We start from the raw sequence: 15,953 nt of genomic DNA, 5'->3' as shown, positions 1-15,953 counted from the left end.
CAGGAAGGTCCGAAGCCAACAACGACGTTGCTCCCGCAACCTGGGGCCGGGATGACTGGGCTTTTATCCTCTTCTAAGGTCAGGGGCGGTCCCGACCCCCAGGAGCCCCACCTACTCTGGCCTTAAGGCGAGCACTCCTCCTGGGGGCAACTAGTTCCCTTCGCCTCTCTGCCCTAAGCCTCTGCAGATCAGGAGAGGCCGAAGGGTTACTGGGCCCTGGAGGAGGCTCACCTGTGGCCACTGAGTCATCAGGCCCCTCTGGGGCCAGGAGGACTTCACCTGGGGCCAGCTCCTGCTGCACTGCCACAGGTGCAGGCTCTTCAGCCTCTAGGCCTTGCCCCAGTTCAGCCGGCCCTGGAGGCGGGGACTCCTGTGCAGGCTGGGATTCCTCTGTTTCATCCTCCGAATCGGAATCCCAGGCCATCACACGAAGCTGGGCGGCGGGAGAAGGTGTCCCCGCCCCCCCGGCATCGGAGGCGTCCCCCCCCCCCGCCTGGCATCGGAGCTTCGTTCCGATGCCGGGCGGCGGGAGGAGGCGTTTTCCCCCCCCGGCATCGGAGATTCGTTCTGAAGCCGGGCGGCGGGAGGAGGTCCGAGGACAGTGGGGAATACGCGCTGCGCTTCCCCGCTGTCCCGGAGATTTCCCTATGGGCTGTCGTCTTGCGAAGCAAGCCCATAGGGAAATTCGTTTTGCGAAGCGCCTCCAAAATGGAAAACCCTTTCGTCTAGCAGGTTTTCCGTCTTGCAAGGCGTTCGTCTTGCGGGGTACCACTGTATTAGATCAGTTTTGTTTAGAATAAAACTCATAATTTTTTTCTTTTAAAATTGTGTAATGCAGATTTTTATAGAATTTAAAATGTTTGAAGTAGATATTGCCCTCATAATGGGCAGCTGTATACACTTCAACAACAAAATTCATTTTTAGATTTTTTTGTTTTGTCTAGGATTCTTGAATGTACAAGTTTCTGTGGAAAAATGTCCCTAATGCATTAATTCTATAATATGAGGAATATTATAGAATATTATGACTTCGGTTTATGATTTGGGAGATAAGGAAAATTGTGGGTGGCATGAGAGAATGCCGATACAGTGGGACTTCGGGTTACAAACGCTTTGGGTTAGAAACCCCGCTAACCCCGAAGTAGTACCTCTGGTTAAGAACTTGGCTCCAGGATGAGAACGGATATTGTATGGCAGCGGGAGCCCCCATTAGCGAAAGCGCCCCTCAGGTTAAGAACGGACCTCCGGAACGAATTAAGTTCGTAACCTGAGGTACCACTGTATTGTCATGACTACATTTGTTAGTACTTCCTTCTGCACTTCCAGTTTAATGCTAAAACACAATGCCAGCACAAGCATAGGAAGCTGGCAAGCCCTTCCTGAGCTGCTCAGCTTTGCTGCTGAAGAAAAGCTTAGTGAACTGAGCTAGAAATATATACGTTGCTACACTTTCTATGTCTTTTTGAAACCAGTGGCAGTTCCTGAATTGGAACAACCTGGCCATGATAACTTACGCATTGGTAACCTCAAGTTTGAATTATTGCTCTGTGCCCTGTATGGGGCTTCCATTGACATTGGTCCAGGATCTGTAGCTGGTGCAGAACTTAGTGGCTAGGCTGACTGGAGCATCCAGCACAAGGATATGATGCCATAGCTTAACGCATTGGACTGTCATAGCACTTGTTACTGAGTCAAGTAGCAACCAAAGGCAGGACCTTCTCTATAGTGGCACCCAGTCTTTGGAATCATCTCCCTCCTAGATGCCATACAGGTACCAATACCTCACTGGAGACTTATTTTACTCAAGTATTTGCAACTTCTGTTGTCTAGCTTTTAGTATTTCTGGTTTTCTAAATTTTCTGGTTTAATTTATATTGGTGTTTATGGTGATGGTTGTAAACTACCTCAAAATTTTCAATGAAGAGTGATAGATAAATATGCCAATAGATTATTGTCAACAATCTACTTGGAACAAATATTTTCCAGCTGTGCTGTTCGATTTTGGCAGACATTCTCTTCTAAAAATTCACAATTGCTACTTCTGAAAATAGTTTACTAAGAAATGTGTATCTGGGATTTATTTGGTTTCTTTCTGGCTTATGCTAATTTTATTTGAACAGATTTCTGAATCCTTGTTTCTATTTAATAATAGTATGGATAGTGGTACCCATTTTGTACCCAGTAGAAATTTTATGAATTTGTTTCCTGATGTTGGTTTGTGATATTGTCTATAAGTCTGCTATTTTTTGGTAGCTGATGTTTGCAGTGGTTTCACTTTCACACTGCACTTAATTTGCTTGACATCCTTCTGATGATTTACCAACATGTATGAATTATGAAAGTTTTCCAGTCTAATATCCTTGTCTTTAATCTGCAATATGAATAAGTTCATGCAAGCCAAAAATCATGTCACATATTGTTCCACAATGATATTACATAAGATTATTTTATTTCTAGATCTCTTTCGGCATTAGTGCTTATTTAGTGTAATTCCTTTGCTGAATTTTAGCTCTAGATTATTCTTCCAAATGCAGTGGTTTGTTTCTGTCTAAAAGCCCCCCTGTTGGCACATTTCCTGTCCTATTTTCGTATTGGATTCTGTCCATTAGATGTAATCAACCAAGTTGTGCATTGCAGGTATTAAAATGTGTGTCGGTAGTTGGAACGCTCTTGCCATAAAATTCATAATTTTTATGGAAAATACATCTTTTTTATGAATCAGCCAAGTAATTTTTTTTGCAAGTGTGCTAAGTATAGTCGCATACTTATTTGGCGTGAAGTCTATCAGAATGAAGGTGGGTCAAAACAGTTTTGTTTGTTAAGAAAAAAAGTTAGGTTTAATGGAAAATCGACAGTACCAGTTTACTACCTTATTTAGATCTCTAGGTGACCTCACTTCTTTCTGAGACTCAAAGAGTCTTGTTTGTCTCTTGTGTATCAGCAACTGTGTGAAATACAGAAACTGTAACACTGTAAACTGTTCGTGGTAGTTGCTTTAGGCAAATTTCTGTGTTCACTTCCAAGTAGCCCTTAAATGTGGGAGACCCTTCTGTAATTAGGAATAGTGAGAAGTGAAATATTGTGTGTGGGTCGCCCCATTATAGGCCCTCTTCTGCCTGATAGCACATGGGGCACACAACCTGTTCTGCTTTTAGTGAATAAACAATGAGAGGGAAGGAAAGCATCCCCTAAAAGTGTCAGTCCTGATTACTGGTTCTGCTATCAGAACACACTAAGGTAAGGGAATCTGGCTCTGCTTTTTACAGCAGAAAAGAGCAGGAGAAGCATAAGTTCTCTGGGAGGGATCCTGGAAATTACAAGTGGGTTAGCGTAACGTCTGTCTGTAGAAAACTGGTAGAAAGTATTGTAAAATGACCGAGCAGTTGGTTAGAGCGTGGTGCTGACAATGCCAAGGTTGCAGGTTTGATCCCCGTGTGGGACAGCTGCATATTCCTGCATTGCAGGGGGCTGGACTAGATGATCCTCAGGGTCCCTTCCAACAACTCTACACTCCTATGATTCCATGATTGTGTGGTAACATTCCAAAAGATAAATGATGGATGGAAATTGTGTCCTGGGGCACACTGCACTCCACACAGTAAAAGGCGATCTTCAAAGATTATGTCTGGGAGTCTTATTGAGTTGTTGTTATTATTATAGGCAGTGTGATGTAGTGGTTAAAGAGTTGGACTAAGTCCTGGGAGACCAGGGTTCATATCCACACAGAGCCGTGAGCCTCACTGGGTGACCAGTTCATCTCTCAGCCTAGCCTATGTATTTTTTTATTATTATTTATGCTGATGGTCCACCAAAGTCTCAGGCTCGTATTAAGACAAAGGAATATATGAAATAAAAATTATTAAATATTTAAACAAAAATATGCAGAATAAAATGCAGCTTGAACAGGCTGGAAGATAAGAACTGGAATTACTGAGGCTGCAATTCTGTGCAGAGTAACTTTGGGGGTACTCATCACCAGTGCTGTTTTTCTACAAAAAGAGGTGCTGGAACTCACCATGAACGTGTTCTCTTATAGTGACCATGGGACCCACCTCAGAGGTGCTAGAACCAAGTTCTAGGTAACTGCATATGTATTGGTTACCACCATATTAAGTGATTTAATACTACTTTTCTACATAGCAAATGCTGCATGTTTGCTGGCCCTGTAATAAAGTACATTGTGGTTGTTTCACTGTGCTGGAGGGGGCCATTTTGGTTACTGAGGTTCTGCCCACCCCCTTCTGTTATCTTTATTTAACTCACGCTGCTAACCTCTGTTATTAGATGGGAGGGGAACAGAATTAGAAAAAGTCTTGAAGAGAACTGGAAGAAGAAACTACTGGACTAATACATCTTAATTCCCTTAAAATCTTTTAGGAGGTAATCAAGCTCTGAAGCTGCCTAGGTTCTCCATTTAGCTTGCTCACTGTGTGACAAAGAAGCCATTTGTGTCTTGATTGTATAATCGTTTTATTCTCTTCCTCCCCGCCCCCTCCCGGCCTGGCTTTATTCTTCATTTAAAAATGTAGTGGAAGAAGCCTTTGGATGTAAAGTATTTGAATATTAAAAGTAGCTTGGTTTTTGTTCTTTTTCTTTTCTGTAGTACTATATCTGAAGAATTTTTACAAATTTTATCTTGGAAATTAGTTTATTCATTATGTTTAATTTTAGGAAACAGTGCTCTTGCAGAACATTCTGAAAATGTGCATATTTCAGGAATCTCAACTGGTAAGTCATTTTTTTTGTAATGTTTAAATTTCATGCATGACTTAAATAGTAAATATTGAAAGCCACCTGGTATCTTATGAAGAGATATTTGGCTATAAAAATTATTACTGCCTTTTGCAGCATGTAATAAGGAATGAAGCAACTGGAACATGGACACATTTTCATAAGATAAATTTGATACTTCCATGCTCATGAACAGATTATTCCTTTCTAATGCTTAATTATTTCACCATACAGACATTAAAGAGAAAAGTTGCCCTAACTTGATTTTTCCTACATTAAAGTTTTGTGAAATGAAATTTATTGAAAGATTATTTTAAAAGTATCAATAACACAAGCAGCTTTATTACACATTTTGTTTGATAAGACTTGAAGCAGCATCTGAAACTGTGGTTCACCTGATTACACAGTTTATACCATGAGTAATCTCACGTGACACTAATGGAGCACTGGCAGAACCCTTATGGCTTGCGTCTCTTCTTTGCCAGCAGGAAAACAAATGGATTGAATAGATGGCTGAAGGTCAGAACCTTTGTCTGCTGTACATACTGCAAGCACATACTAAAGAATTGCTTGGATCCTAATTAGATTAGTTATTGTAAGGAGCTTTGGTGGGTTGGAAGTTGAAAAAACAATATTGTCCCTTTCCTCTCCTCTGCAGTCACCTGTGACTCTGGAATACAGTGGTGCCCCGCAAGACGAAATTAATTCGTTCCGCAATTTTTGTCGTCTAGCGAATTTTTCGTCTTGCGAAGCACGAAATCCCATAGGAATGCATTGAAAATCAATTAATGCGTTCCTATGGTCAAAAAAAGTCCAAACAAAGCCAAATTTGGTACAACAACAGTTTATTAACTGCTCTTTAAAGTCACACATACTGTAAAGAGCAGTTCAAAAATTGAAGGGAAAATAAATTAACTTTATAAACAAAACATGTCTTTGTTTTTAGACAAAGGAAACAAAGCCGCGAGACGTTTTCGTCTTGCGAAGCAAGCCCATAGGGAAATTTCGTCTTGCGAGGCAAATCGCGAACGGAAAAACCTTTCGTCTAGCGAGTTTTTTGTCTTGCGAGGCATTCGTCTTGCGGGGCACTACTGTATCCTCTTTGGAGGGGCAGGGCTAGCCCTCCTGAAGAATGTGGTCTGGGGTGTGTGTGGAGCAAAATATGAAACCAGCATAAGGTGGAAAAGCCAATTTAAAGCTCCAACCTGACGTCTAGCATCTTGAATTCACCCCCAAAGGCCAGAGAAAAGAAACGATTCTTTAAGACTGCTTGTTAAGGGTATTCTCTGGCTACAGAATGCAAAAAAGCAAAGATTCTCCAAGAGCCAGTCTTTATCTAGCCAAAACTGCCCCCCCCCAAAAGGCAGGTATCAGCTGGCTGGCTTTGGGAACAGAAGTACAAAATGAAGGTAAAAACCCTAATGAGGTTAACACCAAAAGCAGCCCAGTGAGGACTAAGGATCCTTAGGGACTGCAGAACACGGAATGTCTTGTGGGTGGGGAATGGAATAGCTAGCTGACTGAAACCCTGGGAAAAAAGCACTACACATGACAACATTTTATTGCAGGTCGTGTGTTTGTGTGTGTGTGTGTGTGTGTGTGTGTGTGTGTGTGTGTGCGCGTGCGCGCACGCGTGTTAGTGTTATATCTCCAAAGCTCAAAAAGTTTTGTATTTAACCTTTGGGAAGGCCAGTGGCTCTTTCACTATAATAACATACCACAATTTTTCTTCCTTTCTTAACAAATTTAGGTGTCACCCTTCACCAGAAGGCAGTTTACAACATAATCAACAGCATAGCAATCATACAACACAAAAACTTCCTCAACAGATCTCATAATAAAGGAGCAGTGTCAAACTGTTATAAATTTATTCCATTGCAGTTACGAAGCCTGCTGGAGGCCTAGTTTATTTTCAAAAATGTACAATTAAAAGTTTAAGCTTCCACCAATTTCAGTAATAATAATAATAATAATAATAATAATAATAATAATAATAATAATAATTTTATTATTTATACCCTGCCCATCTGGGGAAATGGCATCTTCAGCTCCCTGTTCTATTGATTTGTTTGTTGCATTGTAAATAACCTATAAAGCATGAATAATGGTGTTGGTTAATGTTGGATGAAATTCAAAGAACCGCAGGGTTTCTAGGTTCATTGATGCCTTTTGGCTTCCCTCCCCCCCAAGCTCCCAAAAGCCAACCATGAGGGTCAAGATACCATTTCTGCATTTGACAAGAGAGTGAGGGAATGTAGCCAGAAGCAAAGTCTAAATTATTGTGTGCTTGAGGCATATGGATGTCTGGGTCTGCATCCTAGCCATTGTAAGATTTCTTACATAATAATTTTTTCTAAATAAAATAATTATATTATTTTAAGGAATTGTATACAGGTATGGTTTGTGAGCTGTCTTTCTCGGCATATATTGCATTCTAGTTGTTATAATTACACTACTTTAGTTGCACATTATGTTAGATAAATTGGTCTTTGGTGTGCTTCTTTTGCAGATTGCATATGCAAGTCTGATTTTCTAAAATCCTTATGTGAATTCTCTTATAAGCACAGCAGTAAAGATCACACGGAGATTTAAATTTCTTATCTATAACTGCATTGGCAGTTCTTTGTGAGTTCAGTAATTAACCCAGCCTTTATCATTCACACTTTTGAAGTTAATATTTTACAAAACAGAAGGAAGTTGTCAGAAAAGGTGTCTTCCAAGGGTGTCATCATGACACAAGAAGCAATAAGAAAAAAAAAATCACGTCTTTCTTAAGCTCCCTTGTCTTGGAAACATAATATAACAAATAACTGGTGTTTTGTATGTACATGCAGTTTGACCCTAGGAAAAGAATAGCTGCAGTGATTTAAATTCTGTTGTTGCAGTTTTATCCCGAGCACTTCCTAGAATTCTATTTACATTCATAAGATATTTATTTAACTACATTTATATACTACCTTTCCTCTCCAGCAATGCACATGGTTCCCTATCCTTCATTATATCCTCACAGCAACCTTGTGAGGAAAGTGAGAACGACTAACTAGTCCAAGGTCATCATGTCTGAGTGGGGATTTGAACCAACCGCAAAACCGGGGTAGCATCACTATCAAGCAAAAAAAGCACAGGCTATTTCAGCCGGGTCTGCATGTACTGTACGGCTGAAAAGTAGGTTGAGCTTTAGAGATCATAGTGGGGTGCAAGAGGGAAAGGCAGTCTTAACTTTAAAAATCAGCTGAGTTCTTACATAAATAGAATCATAGAGTTGGAAGGGATCCCAAGGATCATGTAGTCCCAAGGCCCTGCAATGCAGGAATATGCAGCTGGCCCCTACAGGATCGAACCTGTGACCTTGGTATTATCACCACTACGCTCTAACCAGTGCTGGTAATATCTGCTGTCTACAGCCTTTTCCAGCCTGGTGAAATGCTGAACTGTTGTGGTATTGTATGACTTCCAGAAAGTTTGGAGGTTATTTAAAACTACAATAGTAGAAGCTCAGCTGTACTGCCGATTAAGAAGGGTACCACCCAATCCAATATGCCACTGTGGTTAACAAGCAGAATCAAGGAAGCTATTTGACAAAGAAGGCTTCCTTAGAAAATGGAAGTCTTTCACAAGTAAAAGAGGATCTAGGAAACTATAGACATATTAGGTTAATATCTCTGTCGAGCCCTTGCACCTCTTTCCCAAAGCCCAGTGCTTACTAGGCTTTGGGAAGCAGGCAGGCAGGAAATTTCCTAATCTAGCTACCGGTATATACTTCAGAATGTAAAATGTCACCATGCTCTGGTTGGCGTGGCTGCCAGTAGGCAGCCATGCTAACTGCAGCGTTAGCAATGGCAGCCCAGCCCAGGCAAGTTGTTTAATGAGAGGAAAGGAGCCAGGAGTAGAAAGAGCGGGGGTGTGTGTGAGAGGAGAGGTGTAAATCAGGGGTCAGCAACCTTTTTCAGCCATGGGCCAGTCCACCGTCCCTCAGACCATGTGGTGGGCCGGACTACTTTTTTTTTGGGGGGGGGGGATGAACAAATTCCTATGCCCCACAAATAACCCAGAGATGCAGTTTAAATAAAAGCACACATTCTACTCATGTAAAAACACACTGATTCCCGGACCGTCCACGGGCCAGATTGAGAAGGTGATTGGACTGCATCTGGCCCCCAGGCCTTAGTTTGCCTACCCCTGGTGTAAATGGTGGAGAGTTGGAAGAGGAGTAGGGGGTAGGTGGGGTTGGCAAGTGTAGCAAGCAGGGATGCAATGCCTCTAGTTTCACATATGCTGGTGTGGTCTGAGCTGGCAGTGATTGACTAGGAAAGGGATCTTGCGTCAAGGTGGGTAGCTCAGTGAATATCCAAAAAGGGTATTGCAGAGCTGGAAAGATGCAGAAAAGGGCAACCAAAATGCTCAGAGAGCTGCTCCAAAACCATAAAGATTCTGCCAGGTTTCAGAATTGGCTGTAGTAACTTTAGAGGTCTGTTAAATCAAAGCGCTGAGCCTTTTCCAATTAAGTAAAATTCTAATTGATAGAGCTGGCTGAGAGACTGAACTGCAAGTCATGAAGTCCCAGATCGACTTGTGTGTCTTCCATATTCATTAAGTAGACTAGGAAAGCCACTTGGCCTCTGCTCCCAATCCCAACAATCTGCAGTAATAACTCTTGTATTGTTTTATAAATGTCTTTGCCATGAAGAAGAATCCTGCTTTTCTGTGTTTGGGTTTGTTTTTTTTAATGAGAAATGTATGTTCAGTTTTAAAAACATAACTCCATGACTTTAAAAAAAAGGGAGATGTTTTGAGTATCATGCATTGACATTTACATATATAAATGTTGATATTCTGCCTTTTTTGTTTTTGCAATATTTATCTGCTTTGTTTTATAACATGAATCTCAAGTAGGAGGTCGCTTTGTTTACATTCAGTTCTATGAATGTAGAATTCCAAAGAGTAATGGAATAAGAGCACCACCTAATGGGTGACTAAACGAAAACAATAAATCTTCTGTAAAACCCTATCACTACTGCTGAACTGATGGAAAATCTGACTTTTAAATTTTGAGGGTTGCTTTTCCCCCATTTTTGAGAATTGTCATATTTTATTAAGCAGAAGCCATTTTTATTTTCTTGCAGATAACAAAATAATTCTTCATAATGGAAAACCGTAAAGTTGCCCATTGTGTCAATATTTTATTTACTTGCAGATTGTTCCCTTTTACATACAACACCTTTCCTGCATTGGTATATTTTCTGTCATTTGTGGAAGAAGCAGGCATATATGGTTTGCCAAGTGTTTGCAAGCGGCTGCGGTTGTATTCATTTTGTTTACTTGTCATGGCTGATTTTTGCCCATTTAACTTTCTGCTCTTTATAATACAGGCATCCATATACTGTGTGTTGGATTTTTCTGCAGAATAAAAGCATGAATAATTATTCAAATCTATAAATATACTTTGCTGGAAAAAGATACCATTGCAGTGCTTTGCCACATGATCCAGTTGCTCATAAACCTCTACTTTTTTTAAAAAAAGAAATAATTGGTTTTGATTTAATTTGTGTTATATAACAACAGTGTTTTGCATCTTCATTCAGATGAACCCATCTTCCAAGGAATGGTGTGTTCTTGCACTAAACTTTTGGAACTGTTTGTAAATCTGCAAAAGTGCATCTATAACTAAAGACATCAATTTAATATATTTTTCAGCTTGTGGAGATATCCCAGAACAAATTAAAGGTCCAAGTGGGATCATCACTAGCCCAGGTTGGCCTCTTGAATATCCAGCAAGATTGAATTGTAGCTGGTATATCCGAGCAAACCCAGGTGAAATTATTACAATAAGGTAATTTGGGTGCTGTACTTTACAAATATATTGTGGAAAATGTAAGCAATTGTCTAAAAAAAAAATGTACATGTTTTACTAAATGTAAATTTAGTCCTTGTAAACATTCCATTTTCTAACTTTATTCTGCTTCTTGACTTTATTGAATTAAATAGCCAGATATATAGCAGCGCTAAATTATGCCTGGGTATCAGATCTTAAAACTAAAATTTGGTTATGGGTGTCTGGGAGCATTTCATTGAATTTTACATACTAGGTTCTATAGGGAATACTTTATATGATCCGAAAGTTTAGGAAATATATGTTTCCTATATACAAACTTATGGCAGGATCCAAAGAAGGTTGCTTAGGCTCATGCAAGGACTTTTACTAGCCTTGTGAACTTGTGACTTCTTTCTCATGAAAAAGTCAATCCCCATGCAGTCACAAACTGCTTTTGAAAGTCCTCTTTTTCAAAACAAGCAAACAAACACACACAATAGTTTGTTTGTGCCTCTTCTGCTATTTGAAAACATCAAGGTTAAAATTCCTTGTGGAAGTAGTTTCTCTAGGTTGGATCCAAAAGTGCCTTTAGGAACACAGGAGGTGTCTTCCATGCATGTAAGTGCTGCACTAAACCTCTCAGTTAAAGTAGCACAGAAGCTTTTGCATTGTTGGTTTTGCTACCAGCAACTTGGAAATTCCTTTCAGGGTTGAAGAGCAGAGTATAAATACTTGGAACTTAACAGGGCTTTGTTTCAGCCGGAACTCAGTGCAACTCAGTTCCAGCACCTCTCAGGTAGGCGCCATTGCCATTATAAGAGAAAAAGGGAGGCACGCATCATGAGTTCTGGCACCTCATTTTTTAGAAAAATAGCACTGGACTAAATAAAACAAATGCGAATAGAAGCTAAATTGTAATATGTTCTTTCACTTGTAACCTCTTGTGCCTGTGGAAGCATGCAACTTGCTATAGAACTTATGATATGAAATCTGGTATTTGACAATAGTGTTTCAGCTTGCCATTTAGGAAAAGGGCACACAAAAAAGATGTATGTATGAGAAAAGGTTAAAACGTCTGTTCATTGGCTCTGATTTTAGTGGAAAGCGAGAGGCTGAGAAAGAGAGAAAAGAATCTTCCTAATAGATGTAATAGATGTATCATATCAGTAGTTCATATCTAGAAATAATTGATAATATATATCTGTTTTGGATTAAAAATAAGGTTTTTAAATGTATTTTTTCCAATTGGGGAGGTAAAAATTAGGTCTTGTTGAACTTAATGTCTGTCAAAAATTAAGGATATGTGTATTAAATAGTTGTTTGTTAAGGGATTATGCTAATATTTAGCAGCAACAAAAAAGAAATATAACTCATTTACCTTGTGTAGTTTTCAGGATTTTGATGTTCAAGGATCACGGCGATGCAGTTCAGATTCCCTGACGATAGGGGCATACAAAAACATGGAAAATTATAGAGTGTGTGGGTCTTCTATTCCATCTCCATATATATCTTCACAGGACCATGTTTGGGTCAGATTTCATTCAGATGATAGTATATCACGAAAAGGATTCAGACTGACTTATTTTGCAGGTAAACTTTAAATGTTGTAATTAAACGTTTTCTAGATTTGGGGGTCAGTCTTTTCAGCCTTGGGTTTTTTTTTCTTTCTTTCTTTCTTTTTAAGAAACCACAGTGCATCGATTAATGGAAGCTTAAGAAAGAGATGATGGTTATTAATATTCTTTTTATTTTTAAAAATGTAGAAAGTAGGACTGCAGTAGCTAACATCCATACGTTGCCATTTCAGACCCATTGTAGAGATATTTGAAGCACTACTTAAGGCATTTGTAGTAGGTATATTGAAAATATTTATAACTGTTCTAATGCTTAGAAAATGAACCCAGTCCTCCAAACAACTTTCTAGAGAGACACACCAAATTTTATGCAGTAGATCCCTCACTCTTGATGGAACATGTTATACATTTTCATGCACTCTCCATCCATGATAGAACATGCAAACATGTTAATGGAGTACAAAATGTTAATCAGCCAAAGGCCTGGCTATAGAGCAACATTTTCACCTGGTGCCTAAAGATGTACAGTATAATGAAGCTGCCAGATAATAATAATAATAATAATAATAATTATTATTATTATTATTATTATTATTATTATTATTATTATTATTATTATTATTTATTTATTTATACCCCTCCCATCTGGCTGGGTTTCCCCAGGTGTCCCCAGACAAACCTCACTGGGGAGAGTATTCCATAATTGGGGAGCCATCTCAGAAAAGGCCTGTTCTTGTGTTGCCACCCTCTGGACCTCTCATGAAGGAGGCACACAAAGAAAGGACTCGGATGATGATCGCAGAGTCTGGGTTGGTTCACATAGGGAGAGGCTATCCTTGGGGTATTGTGGTCCTATATAAATAAAACCGTATGGAGCTGCTCAAACTGTGTGTTTTTTTTTACACCGTTCCAGATAAACTGTTAAAATACAGTGGTACCTCGGGTTACATATGCTTCAGGTTACATACACTTCAGGTTACAGACTCCCCTAACCCAGAAATAGTACCTTGGGTTAAGAACTTTGCTTCAGGGTGAGAACAGAAATTGTGCTCTGGGGCGCAGCAGCAGCAGGAGGCCCCATTAGCTAAAGTGGTGCTTCAGGTTAAGAACAGTTTCAGGTTAAGTACGGACCTCTGGAACGAAATAAGTACTTAACCCGAGGTAAGGTAAAGGGACCCCTGACCATTAGGTCCAGTCATGACCGACTCTGGGATTGCGGCGCTCATCTCGCTTTATTGGCTGAGGGAGCAGGCGTTTGTCCGCAGACAGCTTCCGGGTCATGTGGCCAGCATGACTAAGCCGCTTCTGGTGAACCAGAGCAGCACACGGAAACACTGTTTACCTTCCCGCCGGAGTGGTACCTATTTATCTACTTGCACTTTGACGTGCTTTCGAACTGCTAGGTTGGCAGGAGCAGGGACCAAACAACGGGAGCTCACCCTGTTGTGGGAATTCGAACCGCCAACCTTCTGATCGGCAAATCCTAGGCTCTGTGGTTTAACCCACAGCGCCACCTGTGTCCCTTAGTTAACCCGAGGTACCACTGTACTATTTCCAGCTGACTGATTTTTATTGATTAGTGCAGGGCTAGCCAACATAGTGCCCTCCTGAAGTTGATGTGCTGCAGCTCACACCATCCCAGAGAACTGGCCAGTCCTGGCTGGGGCTGATGGGAATGAACAGTCCAATAACATTGGGGGGGGGGCATCTGTATTGGATTCCAGTACATTTCAGAGCACAGTCCTAAGTGTTAGTGTTGTCCCAAACAGCCTCGTTTCTGTTTACCTGAAGAAGAGTCTTTGTCTCCATCGTTCAGCCCATACACTGAGGTCCAGTTTCCGAACTGCCTTCTGGCAGTTCCTTCACTGCGAGAAGTGAAGTTACAGGGAACCGGGCAGAGGCCTTCTCAGTAGTGACACCCACCCCATGGAACACCCTCCCATCAGATGTCAAACATAAAACAACTGCACAACTTTCCAAAGACATCTGAAGGGAGCCTTGTATCAGGAAGTTTTAAATGTTTGATGCTTTGTTGTGTTTTTATTATGTTGGAAGCTACCCTGAGTGGCTGGGGCAACCCAGTCAGATAAGTAGGATATTATTATTATTATTATTATTATTATTATTATTATTATTATTATTATTATTAGCATGACACTGTAAGATAAACAAGTAATAAATGTAAAAGTGGGCACACGATAATTTCTTTAATGTTCATTTTTAGGGAAATCCAGCGAACCAAGCTGCGACTGTAACCAATTCCATTGTGCTAATGGGAAATGTATTCCAGAATCTTGGAAATGCAATGACATGGATGAATGTGGAGACAACTCTGATGAAGAAATCTGTGCCAAAGCTAGTCCTCCAACTGCTGCTTCCTTCCAGCCATGTGCATACAACCAGTTCCAGTGTCTGTCTCGTTTCAATGTTTACACTTGCATTCCAGAATCCTCAAAATGTGATGGAAACCTTGACTGTCTTGACTTGGGAGATGAAATAGACTGTGGCGTGCCAACATGTGGACAGTTGCTGAAATATTTTTATGGTACTTTCAATTCTCCCAATTATCCAGACTTTTATCCTCCAGGGAGCAACTGCACATGGCTGATAGACACTGGGGACCACCGCAAAGTTATTTTGCGTTTCACTGACTTTAAGCTTGATGGTACCGGATATGGGGACTATGTTAAAATATATGACGGTTTAGAGGAGAATCCACGCAAGCTATTGCGTGTTTTAACTGCTTTTGACTCTCATGCCCCTCTTACAGTTGTTTCTTCTTCCGGTCAAATCAGAGTGCATTTTTGTGCTGACAAAGTGAATGCAGCAAGAGGATTTAATGCTACCTATCAGGTTGATGGCTTCTGCCTGCCATGGGAAATTCCATGTGGTGGAAACTGGGGTTGTTACACAGAGCAGCAGCGCTGTGATGGCTATTGGCATTGTCCAAACGGAAGAGATGAAACAAACTGCACTATGTGCCAAAAGGAAGAATTTCCTTGCTCTCGGAATGGTGCCTGCTATCCACGCTCTGATCGCTGCAACTACCAGAACCACTGCCCCAACGGCTCGGATGAAAAGAATTGCTTCTTCTGCCAGCCAGGAAATTTCCACTGCAAAAATAATCGGTGTGTGTTTGAAAGCTGGGTTTGCGATTCCCAAGATGATTGTGGCGATGGTAGTGATGAAGAGAATTGCCCAGTTATTGTACCCACCAGAGTAATAACTGCTGCTGTCATTGGAAGTCTTATTTGTGGGCTGCTCCTTGTCATTGCACTGGGATGCACTTGTAAGCTGTATTCTTTGAGAATGTTTGAACGAAGGTAAGATTTTGCGATTACAAAAGAAAAGCTGCTATTTTATTGTTCCTGATTTACCAGAAAATACTGTCTAAACAATTGTCTGTGGGTGGCTACTTTTACTGAGGAATGCTAGACATTTTCTTTACCATTCAAAAAAGTTGTCTTAGTGTGTAGCTATAAAGCAGCATGGCTGTGAATGCTTCAAATATTCAGGGGATCGTCCAGTGCCTTCAAATAGGAGTTTGATTAGACTTAAGCAATTAACACTAGTAATTCAAATTGGAGCCACATATTATATAGGTAACAAGTTTGTGCAAGCACAGTTCTTCCTTCCGTAAAATTGTATGAGGGTTGTTATCAAACTGTTAGGGTTGTTGTTATTTAGTAAATTATTATTGTAGCACCATCAGTGTGCATGGCAATTTAGAGGATAAGGGGATAGATGCCTTTCCCCATGAGACTGCAGTCTAAAATTTGACTCCAATGAAACAACAGAGACAGAAATCACTGATACAGTGGTGGCGCACTTATTAT

The 15,953-nt window shown here is 40.5% G+C and overlaps 1 protein-coding gene across 1 annotated transcript in view; it reads left to right on the top strand.

The window, feature by feature from the left end:
• The window catches only part of LRP12 (LDL receptor related protein 12), a 40,043-nt gene that overhangs the window by 14,855 nt on the left and 9,235 nt on the right, over positions 1-15,953 (top strand). Inside the window, exons 2-5 of the mRNA XM_081204530.1 lie at positions 4,672-4,728; positions 10,426-10,561; positions 11,931-12,133; positions 14,342-15,440. Of these exons, the coding sequence (XP_081060656.1) occupies positions 4,672-4,728; positions 10,426-10,561; positions 11,931-12,133; positions 14,342-15,440 (1,495 nt within the window). The remainder of the gene's footprint in view (positions 1-4,671; positions 4,729-10,425; positions 10,562-11,930; positions 12,134-14,341; positions 15,441-15,953) is intronic.

This window comes from Podarcis bocagei, assembly GCF_964188305.1.
Source record: "Podarcis bocagei genome assembly, chromosome: 8".
Taxonomy (NCBI): domain Eukaryota; kingdom Metazoa; phylum Chordata; class Lepidosauria; order Squamata; family Lacertidae; genus Podarcis; species Podarcis bocagei.
The sequence above is the reverse complement of the archived record's forward strand: the minus strand, read 5'-3'. Positions and strand labels throughout refer to the sequence as shown.